The sequence below is a fragment of the Myotis myotis genome, unplaced genomic scaffold (genome assembly GCF_014108235.1).
Source record: "Myotis myotis isolate mMyoMyo1 unplaced genomic scaffold, mMyoMyo1.p scaffold_m19_p_1, whole genome shotgun sequence".
Lineage (NCBI taxonomy): Eukaryota > Metazoa > Chordata > Mammalia > Chiroptera > Vespertilionidae > Myotis > Myotis myotis.
In genome coordinates, this window is record NW_023416313.1 from 65,272,550 (window position 1) to 65,285,526 (window position 12,977).

The 12,977-nt window shown below is 39.7% G+C and overlaps 1 protein-coding gene across 2 annotated transcripts in view; it reads left to right on the top strand.

Annotated features, from left to right (window-relative positions):
* Window positions 1-12,977, top strand: part of BMPR1B (bone morphogenetic protein receptor type 1B) — a 383,526-nt gene that overhangs the window by 344,063 nt on the left and 26,486 nt on the right. For both annotated transcript variants that reach the window (XM_036340048.1, XM_036340053.1), the window contains exons 7-10: window positions 3,879-3,975; window positions 5,032-5,170; window positions 9,065-9,257; window positions 10,446-10,743. In XM_036340048.1, coding sequence (XP_036195941.1) covers window positions 3,879-3,975; window positions 5,032-5,170; window positions 9,065-9,257; window positions 10,446-10,743 — 727 coding nt within the window. The remainder of the gene's footprint in view (window positions 1-3,878; window positions 3,976-5,031; window positions 5,171-9,064; window positions 9,258-10,445; window positions 10,744-12,977) is intronic.

Consider the following 12,977-nt stretch of genomic DNA (forward strand, 5'->3'; position numbering starts at 1 on the left):
GAGAACAAGAGAATTATAAAGTAAATATGGTAAACATTTTTTAGGTTGGAAATCTGTGTGAAGGGCATATTGGAATTCTTTATCCTTACAGGTTTTCTGTAAAACTTTATTTCAAAGTGATTAAAATATGTTCCTATTGATGGGGAAATAGAAACTGTGGCAGTCTTTTCTTTAGGAAATTTTGACAATGTGTATAAAAGGACAAAATATATATCTTTTGAACTAATAATTTTGGTAAACTAACAATTGTGGCAAAATACATAACATAAAATGTATCATCTTAACCACTTTAAGTGCACAGTTGTGTATTCAGTAACTTCATAACGTTGTACAACCATCACCACCAACCATCTCCATAGTTCTTTTCATTTTGTAAAACTGAAATTCTACATCCATTAAACCTTAACTCTCCCAATTCCACCTTTCCCCAGCCCACCATTCTACTTTTCCTCTTTATAAATTTGACTACCCTATGCACCTCATATAGTGGAATCATGCATTATTTATCTTTCTGACAGGGTTATTTCACTTAGCATAATGTCCTCAAGACTCGTCCATCTTGTAGCATATGTCACAATTTCCTTCCTTTTTAAGGCTAAATAATGTTCCAGGTATTTATAAACCACATTTTTTCTTATATATTCATCTTTCAGGGGACACTCTGATTTAGCTCCATGTTTTAGCTATTATGAACAATGCTCTTATATACATGGGTGCATATAATAACTTTTTGTGAAATATTTTGTTCATGAACTTTTTTGTTCATTGAAATGATACTGCAAAGGCATAAAATAAAATGTTGGTGGTAATTTTCCTAAGCAGTGAGGTGATGGCAATTTAATTTATTTTTGTTTAGTTTGTGGTAATTTTTTTTTCATGGAACATATCATACTTTTCATTGAGAAAAATAAGTTGCATTGGGTGGTATACGTTCCCCAGCCTAAGAGTTTAGGTAGCCGTACAGTTAAAGGTATACAGCACAGTTGGAAAATTTCTTCTCTGTGGTAACCAAAGTCATAAATTACAAAACTACCATTTAAAATTCAATAATAGTAACCACACTCTCAAGGATATATGATGCCCTTAATAAGAATGGTGCTAATATTATTACTATGTAAGTGTACCTGATTGTAGGCCAATTTTGTCAAAATATGTACCCGAGATTACCTGCGTATAAATCACTTAAAATTATAGTAAAATATATAAAAAAATACTTTGAATTAAAATCTCTGGCATTGAAGTCAGTTAATGTGCATTTGTATAAAGTTGTCCAGGTCATTCTTATTTCTGTGATGTTTGAGAAATCGCACTGTACATAAATCTCATTTGTTAGGAACCTGAGGTAAAACAACATGAATAATCTATATATATAAAAACCCAGCGACCAGAACAGCAATTGACCAGAATGACCAGTGGCTATGACACGCAGTGCAGCAGCCAACCAGCCTGATCCAGGCCCCAGTCGCCACCCCTCTCCCCCCAGCTGGCCCAGACCCCAACACCCTGATCAGGGGCAGGGTAGGCTGGCCAGACCCCACCCGTGCACGAATTCGTGCACTGGGCCTCTAGTATTTAATAATTTTCTCTTTAAAAGGATCACACAGTAATTCTTTGAGTAGACCATACCCATTCTTTTAATGAAAAATTGAAAAATTCATGTATGTATTTTTGAAGGGCATCTTTATTTAAAGTGAGGTGCATGCACATATACTGTATTTGGGAACATTTGAGGAATTCTATTCCTTTGTGTCCATCAGAAGATGACTATGTTTTATGTACAATGAATATAGATTTTTGAAAATACAAATTCATGATACAAACCACATGAGGAAAGCCTGTAAACCCATCAGCTGGATCTGAAATAACGATGAACTACCTAATTATATTCTAGGAGCATTGATCCATTTATTTAATTTGTTTATATTCTGTACTTATATCTTACTAGAAGCCTGGTGTATGAATTTGTGCACAGGTGGGGTCCTTAGGCCTGGCCGGCGATCAGGACCCATCAGGGCCAGGCCGATTGGAGCTGGGTCGATTAGGGCCTGTTGGCTGAGGGAAGGGACGGAGGAGGTTGGCTGCTGGCCCCAAGAAGGGAACTGACCCTTGTCCCCCCAGGGAAAGGGGCCATGTCCTCCCTACCCACCCCCAGTTCCATGTCCCAGCCCAGAGCCCAAAGGCCCTGGTGGGGTCAGGAGAGGAGGCGACAGTTGCTGGGCCGGGCACATAAGGAATGGACACTGAAGGCCGCTGGAGGTGCCCTGCCACCACACGGTTCCCCCCTCCCCCCTCCTCCTCTCCCTGCCACTGTGCCACCACTGCGGTGGGTGGGTGGTCCCCAGGGAAGTGAGAGGATGGGAGTGAGACAGACCCTTGTGTTGAGGGCTGACTTTCAATAGATCGTAGCAAGGGAGCTGCTCTGCCACATATGAAACCCCGACCCAGAAGCAGATTGTCTACAAATGGTTTAGCACCAGGGGCCAATGGGGGGCTGCTGGCTCGGAGGAGGGGCCATGGGAGGTTGGCTGTGGTAGTACAATGACCACTAGGGGGCAGCTCCTGCATTGAGCATCTACCCCCTGGTGGTCAGTTTGCGTCATAGCAACTGGTTGACCAGTCATTCTGGTTGTTCAGCCATAATAGTCGCTTAAGCTTTTACATATATACTAGAGGTCTGGTGCATGAAATTTGTGCATGGCGGGGGGTGGTCCTTCAGCCCGGCCAGCATCCTCTCCAATCCAGGACCCCTCAGGGGATGTCCAACTGCTGGTTTAGGCCCGATCCTGCAGGAATTGCCTCTGCCTCTGCCTCAGCCCACCACCGTGGCTTTGTCCAGAAGGATGTCCAGAAGATGTCAAGTCTAATTAGCATAAACTGGCAGTCAGACATCCCTCTTGCAATCCAGAACTGTTGGCTCCTAACCACTCACCTTCCTGCCTGCCTGATTGCCTCTAACCTCTCTGCCTGCCTGCCTGATATACCCTAACCACCCCTGCCTGCCGGCCTGGTCACCCCTAACTGCCCTCCCCTGCAGGCCTGGTCGCTCCTAACTGCTCTCCCCTGCCGGCCTGGTCGCCCCTAACTGCCTCTGCCTTGGTCCCCGCCACCATGACTTTGCCCAGAAGGAAGTCCGGATGGATTTCCGGAAGACGTCCAGTCTAATTAGCATATTACCCTTTTATTAGGATAGGTAGACTACAGGCCCAGTTGCACGACATTCATGTACTCGGTGGGGAGGGGTTCCCTCAGCCTGGCCTGCCTCGTTTCGCAGTCTGGGAGCTCTTGGAGGATGTCCGACTGTCAGTTTAGGCCCTCTTCCTGTGGGGAAATGGGCCTAAGCCACAGCTGGACATCCTTAGTGCTGCCGCAGAAGTGGGCTGCTGCGCTTGCCAGCCGTCAGCCTGGCTTGTGGCTGAGTGGCACTCCCCCTGTGAGAGTGCACTGACCACCAGGGGGCAGCTTCTTCATTGAGTGTCTGCCCCCTGGTGGTCAGTGTACATCATAGCAACTGGTTGTTCCACTGTTCAGTCGATTTGCATATTACCCTTTTATTATATAGGATAAAGAATGTCAAGTACATTTCTTTCAACGTGCTCTTGAACTAAGTGCCAGATGAATGATGATTCTTGCTAGCTGAAATTATTTAATTTTGGATATATAGACATGGTGTACCCCCCAAAACATATATACACACTTTGAATAACTATTAATTCCAATGGGTTAAATCTGAAGAAAAAGAAACATCAATTGAGCTACCAGAAAAAAGTGTGTATACATTTTTTGGGAAATCCTGTGTGTGTGTATATAGAGTTGCTTCCTAATTTTTAGGTGAAAATATTCTCTTTATCATAATGCTACTTACTTTCTTTTAATTTCAGATTTTGTTGACGGATCTGTACACCACAAAGCCTTACTTATATCTGTGACTGTCTGTAGTTTCCTGTTGGTCCTTATCATTTTATTCTGTTACTTCAGGTAAGTTTCCAACTTGTAGAGATAGAATTTTGAGTTTATCTTTGTTAACCTACTATCCTACCCTTGGCTCTGCCACCCCAGCTTCCTTTAACCTAATTAGATCTTAGATTTCATTGATAATATTGTTACTATTGATGAGTATTTGTCCTAATGAATCTATTAATAGATACTATCTCATTTGTACTTCAGATATCAAAATCACCCAGATAAATTTCACCCTTACGGAAATTAGGGCAGTTAGGGAATTAAGGAACTAGTTGCTACTGAGTTTGATTCTAAGCAGAGAAATGAGCATGTTGAACTTAGATTGTTCTAGTAATTACTTATTTACTGAGTTAACAATTTCTCTGGTATTGAAAGATTTTTAAAGATTGTTTTAGATAATCACATTAAATAAATTTAGTTACTATATTAAAGTTAAGTATGGTGGTTATAAATTAAACTTTTAGTCACCTACAAACTTATTTTGTAGTTTGTGTAATATCAAGGACCTTTAAATTCATGTTTCTTGCCTTTTTAAATACTCATTTATGATACAATTCCTCAAATGGGAGTTGATTCAAATAAATTTATTTCTAACCATTGATAAAAAATTTTTTAAAGCTTATATTTACTTATCTGTATTATTGGTCTATATATTACCTTATATGACAGGTAAGGTTAGCCATAATGTCTTTTGCACACTAAAAATTGATATCTATATTAATTAGGGGGACCTTAAATAGGGAAAGGCTTTAGGGCATGAATATAATGGAACTATACAGAAACATTAACAGACTATAGCCTGTTGGGAAATAATCAAAAGGAATGGAGAAGAATTGTAGATGGTTAAGACTGAGTAAAAACATGTAGTTTACTTTAAAGAATCAGTTAGGAAAATAATTATAATTTGTGTTTTGGAAATCATTACTGAGGGAAATAAATACCGAGCATTTAATCTTGCATTGTTTTTGTGTGCTAAAGTAAAACCTGCCAGGATGAATGTTTTCTCTGCAGTGTTTTGCCCGTATCATTGCAACTCAGTGTCTAAAATGATGTTCCTCTGTGCATCTTTAGGTATAAAAGACAAGAAGCCAGACCTCGGTACAGCATTGGGTTGGAACAGGATGAAACTTACATTCCTCCAGGCGAATCCCTGAAAGACTTAATTGAGCAGTCTCAGAGCTCAGGAAGTGGGTCAGGCCTCCCTCTGCTGGTAGGAGAAGGACATATTGAGTTTAAAGGAATGTTTTCTGAGAGGAAATGTCAGTAAATACAGGGTTTCATTTTACTGAAACAGATAGGGCAGGACAAAGAGGACGTTCTGTGCAATCCGTTAGATATCAGATCTCAGATGCGGGGCTTCCTGATAACATTTTGACATATTGGGGGTAAGGTGATTGTTTTTTAATGTCAGTGTATGGTTACAATCCAGACCCTCAGACATTCTGATAAAGAGCAGATTAGAGAACATGAAACATGGGGCCATCTTCCCTCTGTTTTCAGTCAGGATAGTATGACTGCACTTTGGCCTGGCTTTTGAAGGCAAAAGGATTACAACCAGCGGGGATCTGAGTACTTTTACAAGGGAAGAAGGCTGCGTTTCAGCCGGAGGGTTTATGTTTCAGGGTGAAGTCCTGGCTTTTCCATTCAGGAGAGGTTTAATTTTCTGATGCTCCACACTGCCAACCTGGAAGAAAATATATACCGAGTCCAAGGCACTTGCCTTAATGAGAAAAACATTCTGTTCCTTTATGGACCAGGCCAGAAAACGGTTGTTGGGACTCGGGATGGAAATAACAATTTTAATGAGAAATATTTTCCTTTATAAACTCTTACGATTGATTTTTCTAATCTTTGTTGTCTGGGTCTGGCTTTGGATATCTTGTTTACTTTATTCCTTAGGCCATTTTTTATTTAGTACTAAAAGTAACATTAAAAATAATCTCAAGGCAAGCATTTATCTTCTAACATTATTTTTGGATATACAAAAAGCTGTTTATATTTAATGAATACAACCTGAAGAGTTTGGAGATGAATATATACCGGAAACATCACCATAATCTATGCCATACACATACCCACCACCTCCAAAAGTTTCCGCATGTCCTCTTTGTTTACTAATATTATTTTATGGTGACACTTGATGTAAGATTTACTCTCTTAGCAAATTTTAGAATACATACACTACTGTTAACTGTAGGCACTGAAGATCCGTGGGACTTATTCATCTTGCATAACTGATACTCTGCTTGTTGACTAATACCTCCCCTGAAGGTCATAAACCAGACAGAAAGCCATTTGTGAAGTAGTCACTATGACCAAACTGATGCTACTGAGGATGTACATTCTTCTTATGTAAAAATCCTTATCAAATTGTTTGATTTTTATTTTGGAATTAATACATATCAAATATAGTTCTTATATTTAAGATATTATACATTTTTAAGACAAGTACAAATATTTAAATCCCTTTTGGTATTAATGAATCAGATACTGGTGTTCTTGGACTTGAAAACTATTTTTTTTCCTCCTTCTAACCCATCTTTCTTATTACTATGGAGCTATCTCTCTGAAGTCTTTGACCTTATTATGTTACTTCCCTGGATAAAACATTCTAATGTCCAATAGCATTTATGGGTCTTCTACATTAGCCTGGTCTGCATGGCATATATCATCTTCTACCTCTTCTCTACCTGCTCCCCGAGCCCTAGCATCAGCCTTGAGTAATGGTTTCTCAAACGCAGTAAGTCCTCATTTGACGTCATCAATGGGTTCTGAAATGACAACAAAACCAATTTTACCTTAGGCTAATTGACATAGACAAGAGTTAAGTCCCTACAGCATCTCTCCAAGGTTTTAATGAAACGACATAGAATGAAACAATGATAACTTTATGGGGAGCTCTTCAGACTTCTGGCTCGTGGCCTACCTCACATTTTATCTCTGTGACAACTTAACCAAACTGAGCCAATCTATTAATCCTCTGTCATAACATTTTACTTATGGTGTCAGTATAGCAGATTAAAATACTGTTAAATTGATGTTCATATGTCTATGTCTAGATGGGCTCTCACTTCTTCAGGGGTGGAGACTGTACTTTGTTCACTTTGTATCTCCCCATTTGATTAAAGGGGCTGTTCAATAATTTGTTTTAAAAGCTTTCAACTCCAACTTTTAATGTCCCTAAAAATACTATCTTATTTCTACAATCTAGATACAGAAAAATAGCATTTGGCTTATATCAAAAAATGATTAAGAACAGCCAGATCGCCATGGTTTGAATCCTGGCCAGATACTGGCCTTTATAGATTTGATCTCATTTAATCCTTATAGCAACCCTGTGAGGTAGTTCTCAAACTATATCCCTGCATTACATACCAGGGGCACAGGCCTAGATAGGTCCACCAGCTAGTATGTGGAGAAGCCAGGATTCAGACTCAGATGATCTACCTCTGGAATCTGTTTTTTTTTGTGTTGTTGTTTTATTTTTGTAATTTTTAAAAATATTTTTATTGGTTTCAGAGAGGAAGGGAGTGGGAGAGAGAAATAGAAACATCAGTGATAAGAGATAATCATTGATGGCTGCCTCCTGCACACCCCCTACTGGGGATCTGCAACCAGGGTATATGCCCTTGTCCAGAATAGAACCCGGGACCTTTCAGTCCCCAGGCCAACACTCTATCCAGTGAGCCGAGGGCTGGAATGTGGGTTCTTGATGTTTGTGAGAATGAACCAAATGTAAGTTAAATGAACCTAGTGAAGGAAAAATATCAATATTACAGATTTAAGATCTTGTTTTAAGACAATGCAAAGTGTGCAAAAATATGTATCTCACCTTGATACTAATTTGTTATATATTTTAACATAAGGGGAAAATTCATGCCCTATATATCTTTTTGTCAAATATCTTTATGTATCAATTTTTAAGGAAGGAATATCTTAAGGTAGTTGTATAGTTGTAACAATTAAGGTAGTTATGCCTGGCATGTGTGGTTCAGTGATTGAGTGTTGACCTATGAACCAGGAGGTCATAGTTCTAGTGCCAGTCAGGGCACCTGCAGGAGGCAACCGGTCAATGATTCTCTCTCATCCTGAAGTTCCTCTATCCCTCTCCCTTCCTCTCTGAAATCAATAAAAATATGTTTTTAAAATATAGTTTGTGTCTTCCCACTATATATATTCATATATGCATTTATTGAATACATAGTATATATTCAATAAATGGTAACATTATTTTTTATTCATAACCTATTTATCTGACCCTATAATGGTAAAGAAAGTGAAGTAAATTCTCTAATTGAACATTAAGCCTCTTAAGTGAAGAATCTTTTGTGAAAAATCTTTCTAGCCATGGCCAGCATGACTCAGTGATTAGAGCATTGGCCCAAAGGATCTGGGGTTGGATTTCCAGTCAAGGGCATGTACCAGGGTTGCAGATTTGATCCAGTTGGGACTTGTGGGGAAGGCAACTAATTGATGCATTTCTCTCATATTGATGTTTCCCTCTCCCCCTCCCTCCATCCTCCCTTCCATTCTCTCTAAAACTCAGTGGAAAAACATATCCTAAGTGAGGATTAGCAATAACAAGAATATCTTTTCAGTATGTGTTATTAACCCAGCCTTGATAAGCAAAGTATTCTAAACTGTATATTTGTGTGTAGGGTGTGTGTGTGTGTGTGTGTGTGTGTGTGTGTGTGTTGCTAATTCAGGGACGTGTTAGAGAGTACAGAGCATTATGTACAGCTGTATGTTTTTCAGTGTTTATATTTCTGAAAGAGTGGTAACTCCTTTATCATAAAAGCAGTTGTACCCATTTTACATAAAATAATTCTTTTTTTTTCTTTTTGGAGTCACAATTATAGTGATTGTATCTTACAGGCATTTTATTTATACAATCAAGCCTTAAAAGAGATATCTGAGAATGAAGTATAGAATGAAAGTTTAGGTAGAGAAAGACCAGAAACATTTGCTAAATCAAATAAAAACTTAAATAAACCGGCTAACTCTAATTTAGATGCAGTAATTGTTTCTTCTCTGGAGGGGAAAAAAGATTAAACAAATCTGTAGTGCTATGAATATACTAACAGTGTGTTTTGGGGTCTAACAGGTCCAAAGGACTATCGCTAAGCAGATTCAGATGGTGAAACAGATTGGGAAGGGTCGCTACGGGGAAGTTTGGATGGGAAAGTGGCGTGGCGAAAAGGTGGCCGTGAAAGTGTTCTTCACCACTGAGGAGGCCAGCTGGTTCCGCGAGACAGAGATTTATCAGACGGTGTTGATGAGGCATGAAAACATTTTGGGTGAGTGTATAGAGCGGTTCAGGTTTTTCTAGCTTTTCTCTATTTTTCTGTTAACATCTGCATATGAACTCATCTGTCTTGACCCATTCTGAAATATATAGACATTTTCTTCTTGGCGTGAGCCCAGGGACATTGTAAGCTTCCAAGGGGAGACCTCACAGGAGGCATGACTAAGGCACTTTTGTGAATGAGCAGTGGGATGGACATGGAGTCCTCTCCAGGAAATGCAAATACAATATAAGCATTTCTTCAGGTTGCTGAGGGTTTTAAAGGAGCAAATTTTTTGTTTAAATGTTGTGGAAAGTTGTAAGAATTTTATCTGAGTTTATAATAAAACTCTGGTTTATTATATCCAGAGTTGATACGGTTAATTGATTCTTTTTTATTTTCTCAAGTTAGAAATGACCTAGGTCAGTGGTCGGCAAACTCATTAGTCAGCAGAGCCAAATATCAGCAGTACAACGATTGAAATTTCTTTTGAGAGCCAAATTTTTTAAACTTAAACTATATAGGTAGGTACATTGTTATTAACTTAATTAGGGTGCTCCTAAGCTGGCCTTTGCTAAAAACGTCCTCAATCTGATTGAGGTACATTCGCTGAGGTCGACCCCTTCCAACTCTCCCATCCACACTCGTCTTGTATACTTGTTTCATCTATCTCCTTTCCTAAAACCGACTTCTGCGCATGGGCCACGAAGTTTCAATCGCACTGTACGTGCACGCCCGCATGTGGTATTTTGTGGAAGAACCACACTCAAGGGGCCAAAGAGCCGCATGTGGCTCGCGAGCCGCGGTTTGCCAACCCCTGACCTAGTTGGATCATTCAACTGCAAAGGGTGGAAGTTGATCTGAAGTGTGTGCTTTGACTGGGGTTCCTGTTTTATAAGCAGTGGCTTGTGTATGACTATAATACCAGGAGCTATATACTGTTAATTGGAAAGCATTTAAATATCCGCAGCTGATTAAAAAGAGGTCATGTTTTCAGATACAAACTCTTAATTGTTCTCTACCCCTCTTGTTTTGATTGATATTAGTAAGTTCATACTGTGAGGGGCATAGTCAGAAAACGGAATGAAATGCTAAACAAAAGACACCTATGACAAAGCATGGTAGTTGAGAATATGAATTATTTCTGATAATGTCCAGAAAACACTTAGCTCCAAATCTTTTTATCTTCTTTTCTTTTAGGGTTCATTGCCGCCGATATCAAAGGGACAGGGTCCTGGACCCAGTTGTACCTAATCACAGACTATCATGAAAACGGTTCCCTCTATGACTACTTGAAGTCCACCACCCTGGATGTTAAATCGATGCTGAAATTAGCCTATTCTTCCGTCAGTGGCTTATGTCATTTACACACCGAGATCTTTAGTACCCAAGGCAAGCCAGCAATCGCCCATCGAGATCTGAAAAGTAAGAACATCCTGGTGAAGAAAAATGGCACTTGCTGTATAGCCGACCTGGGCCTGGCTGTTAAATTTATTAGGTGAGTAAGCGAGGTGAACAAATGCACTTATGATTCTTTTCTGTCCCTTTCTGTAGATTATACATTGTGTAGGTCAGTGCTTCCAGGACATTTAGTAGAGGAGGAATTTTTATTGATTTTGACTTTACTTGGGAGGGAAAAAGAAGAAATACTTTCTTTCAGCACAAAGTGTTTGGGTCCATGCTACCCATTTCTATGCTCATCAGTGTCCTGGCTTCAAAACAGTGTTTGAACATCATTGGGTTCATAGCTGTCATGAAGCTGTTCAGAAAAGAGGAAGCTAATGTCTCCGATGATGTGGCCAGAAGTCTTGGTAACATTTTAAGTAGGAAAAGGTTTCAGGGAAGATCTACAGATTATGTAGTGATAAAGGCAATTTTTTTTTTATCTGATAAAAGAAAGATAACTTGCACAGGTGTTTTGTGAGAAAGAAACGAATAAACTAATAAACAGAACACAGCCCGTATTCAGCACTATTATACTATCGCTTAACCAATGACTATAACATCTGACCGCATAAATCAGCAAGTGCTATAAAACAGGGGTTTTCAGATCCTGATTGGGGAGTGGTTAGGAGGGTGTGGAGTTGGGGGAGCTGCATGGAGTGATACCAGTGGCTTCTACAGCATGGGGAGGAGGAATGCTCAATGGCTAAAGCTCTATTTTGCTTACTCTCTCTATGCAGAGCAGCCCCTTTTATCTTGCAGATGATTTAGTTACAAGAAATGGTCCCTCTGCTGTGAAAATAAAACAGCCACACAAAGTGAGTTTGCAAAGCACTGGCTTAGAGGGATCATCATATACCCACCTTATAAAGACTAAATTTAGCCCTAACTGGTTTGGCTCAGTGGATAGAGCATCAGCCTGCAGACTGAAGAGTCCCAGGTTCAATTCTGGTCCAGGGCATGTACCTGGGTTGCGGGCACATCCTCAGTAGGGGGTGTGCAGGAGGCAGCTGATTGATGTTTCTAACTCTTTATCCCTCTCCCATCCTCTCTGTAAAAAATCAATAAAATATATTAAAAAAAATAAAAGCCTAAATTTAGGCTTTGTCCTTATTAAATTGTTAGATCCTCCCTTGGACTTTTTTCCAAAGATGACTCTGTAAGATGTAGGAAAGGGCACAAAGGGAAAGCCATGGAGGTGATTAAAAGTTTGGAAAATGAAACTCACGAGAAAGAACTAATGAATTCGTATTTTCACCCAGAAGTGAAGACTGAGCAGGAATTGAATAATAGTCCCCCCTAGTAGAGGAAGGTCTTCACCATTAGAGGAAGGCAAATTGAAGCTCTTGATCTTTAAAACAGCGCACTAGGAAATGAATGGAACTGTAGAGTTAGGTTAGAAATATGAACCTCCTGCCAATAAAGATTATTAAATCCCCCCTCTCTTTTTGAATTTTTTTTTTGTTACCTACAAGCTTTTTCAAGACTTTTTTACAAAAAAAAATTCCCATCTTGCTTCTCAAATTAACAGCCTCTCTCTTTTCCTCCCTGTTAAATTTCTTGAGAGTTCCCAAGAATAATCTGCTTTCACAATCCAGTAATTCTTCATATCTGGTAATTTGGCTTCTCCATTCTCCACTGAATCTCCTTTATTGAGGGACAGCCTTGGTCTTGGTCACCACACGGCTTTCTGAATGTCCTCTCACTGTCCGTGGCATCTAAGCCTTTCTCCTGTTTTTGTAAAGTGCCTTTTTAGTCCAAGTTTGCCTTCTTTCTCTCTCTACACCAGTGGTTCTCAACCTTCCTAATGCCGCAACCCTTTAATACAGTTCCTCATGTTGTGGTGACCCCCAACCATAAAATTATTTTCGTTGCTACTCATAACTGTAATTTTGCTACTGTTATGAACCGTAATGTAAATATCTGATATGCAGGATGTATTTTCATTGTTACAAATTGAACATAATTAAAACATAGTGATTAATTACAAAAACAATATGTAATTATATATGTGTTTTCTGATGGTCTTAGGCGACCCCTGTGAAAGGGTCGTTCGACCTCGAAAGGGGTCACGACCAGAGATTGGCGACCCACAGGTTGAGAACCGCTGCTCTAGGGTCTGCTCTCTGGTTACTGCTTAAAGGTGTTCCCACCACTAGGTTTCCTGCAATCGCTGCTTTTCCTTCCTAGTTCCCAGTTTGGGTTGATCCATTCTAAAATGTGATGTGTGGGCCTGCTGGCGTGGCTCAGTGGTTTAGCGTTGACCTATGAACCAGGAGGTTATGGCTC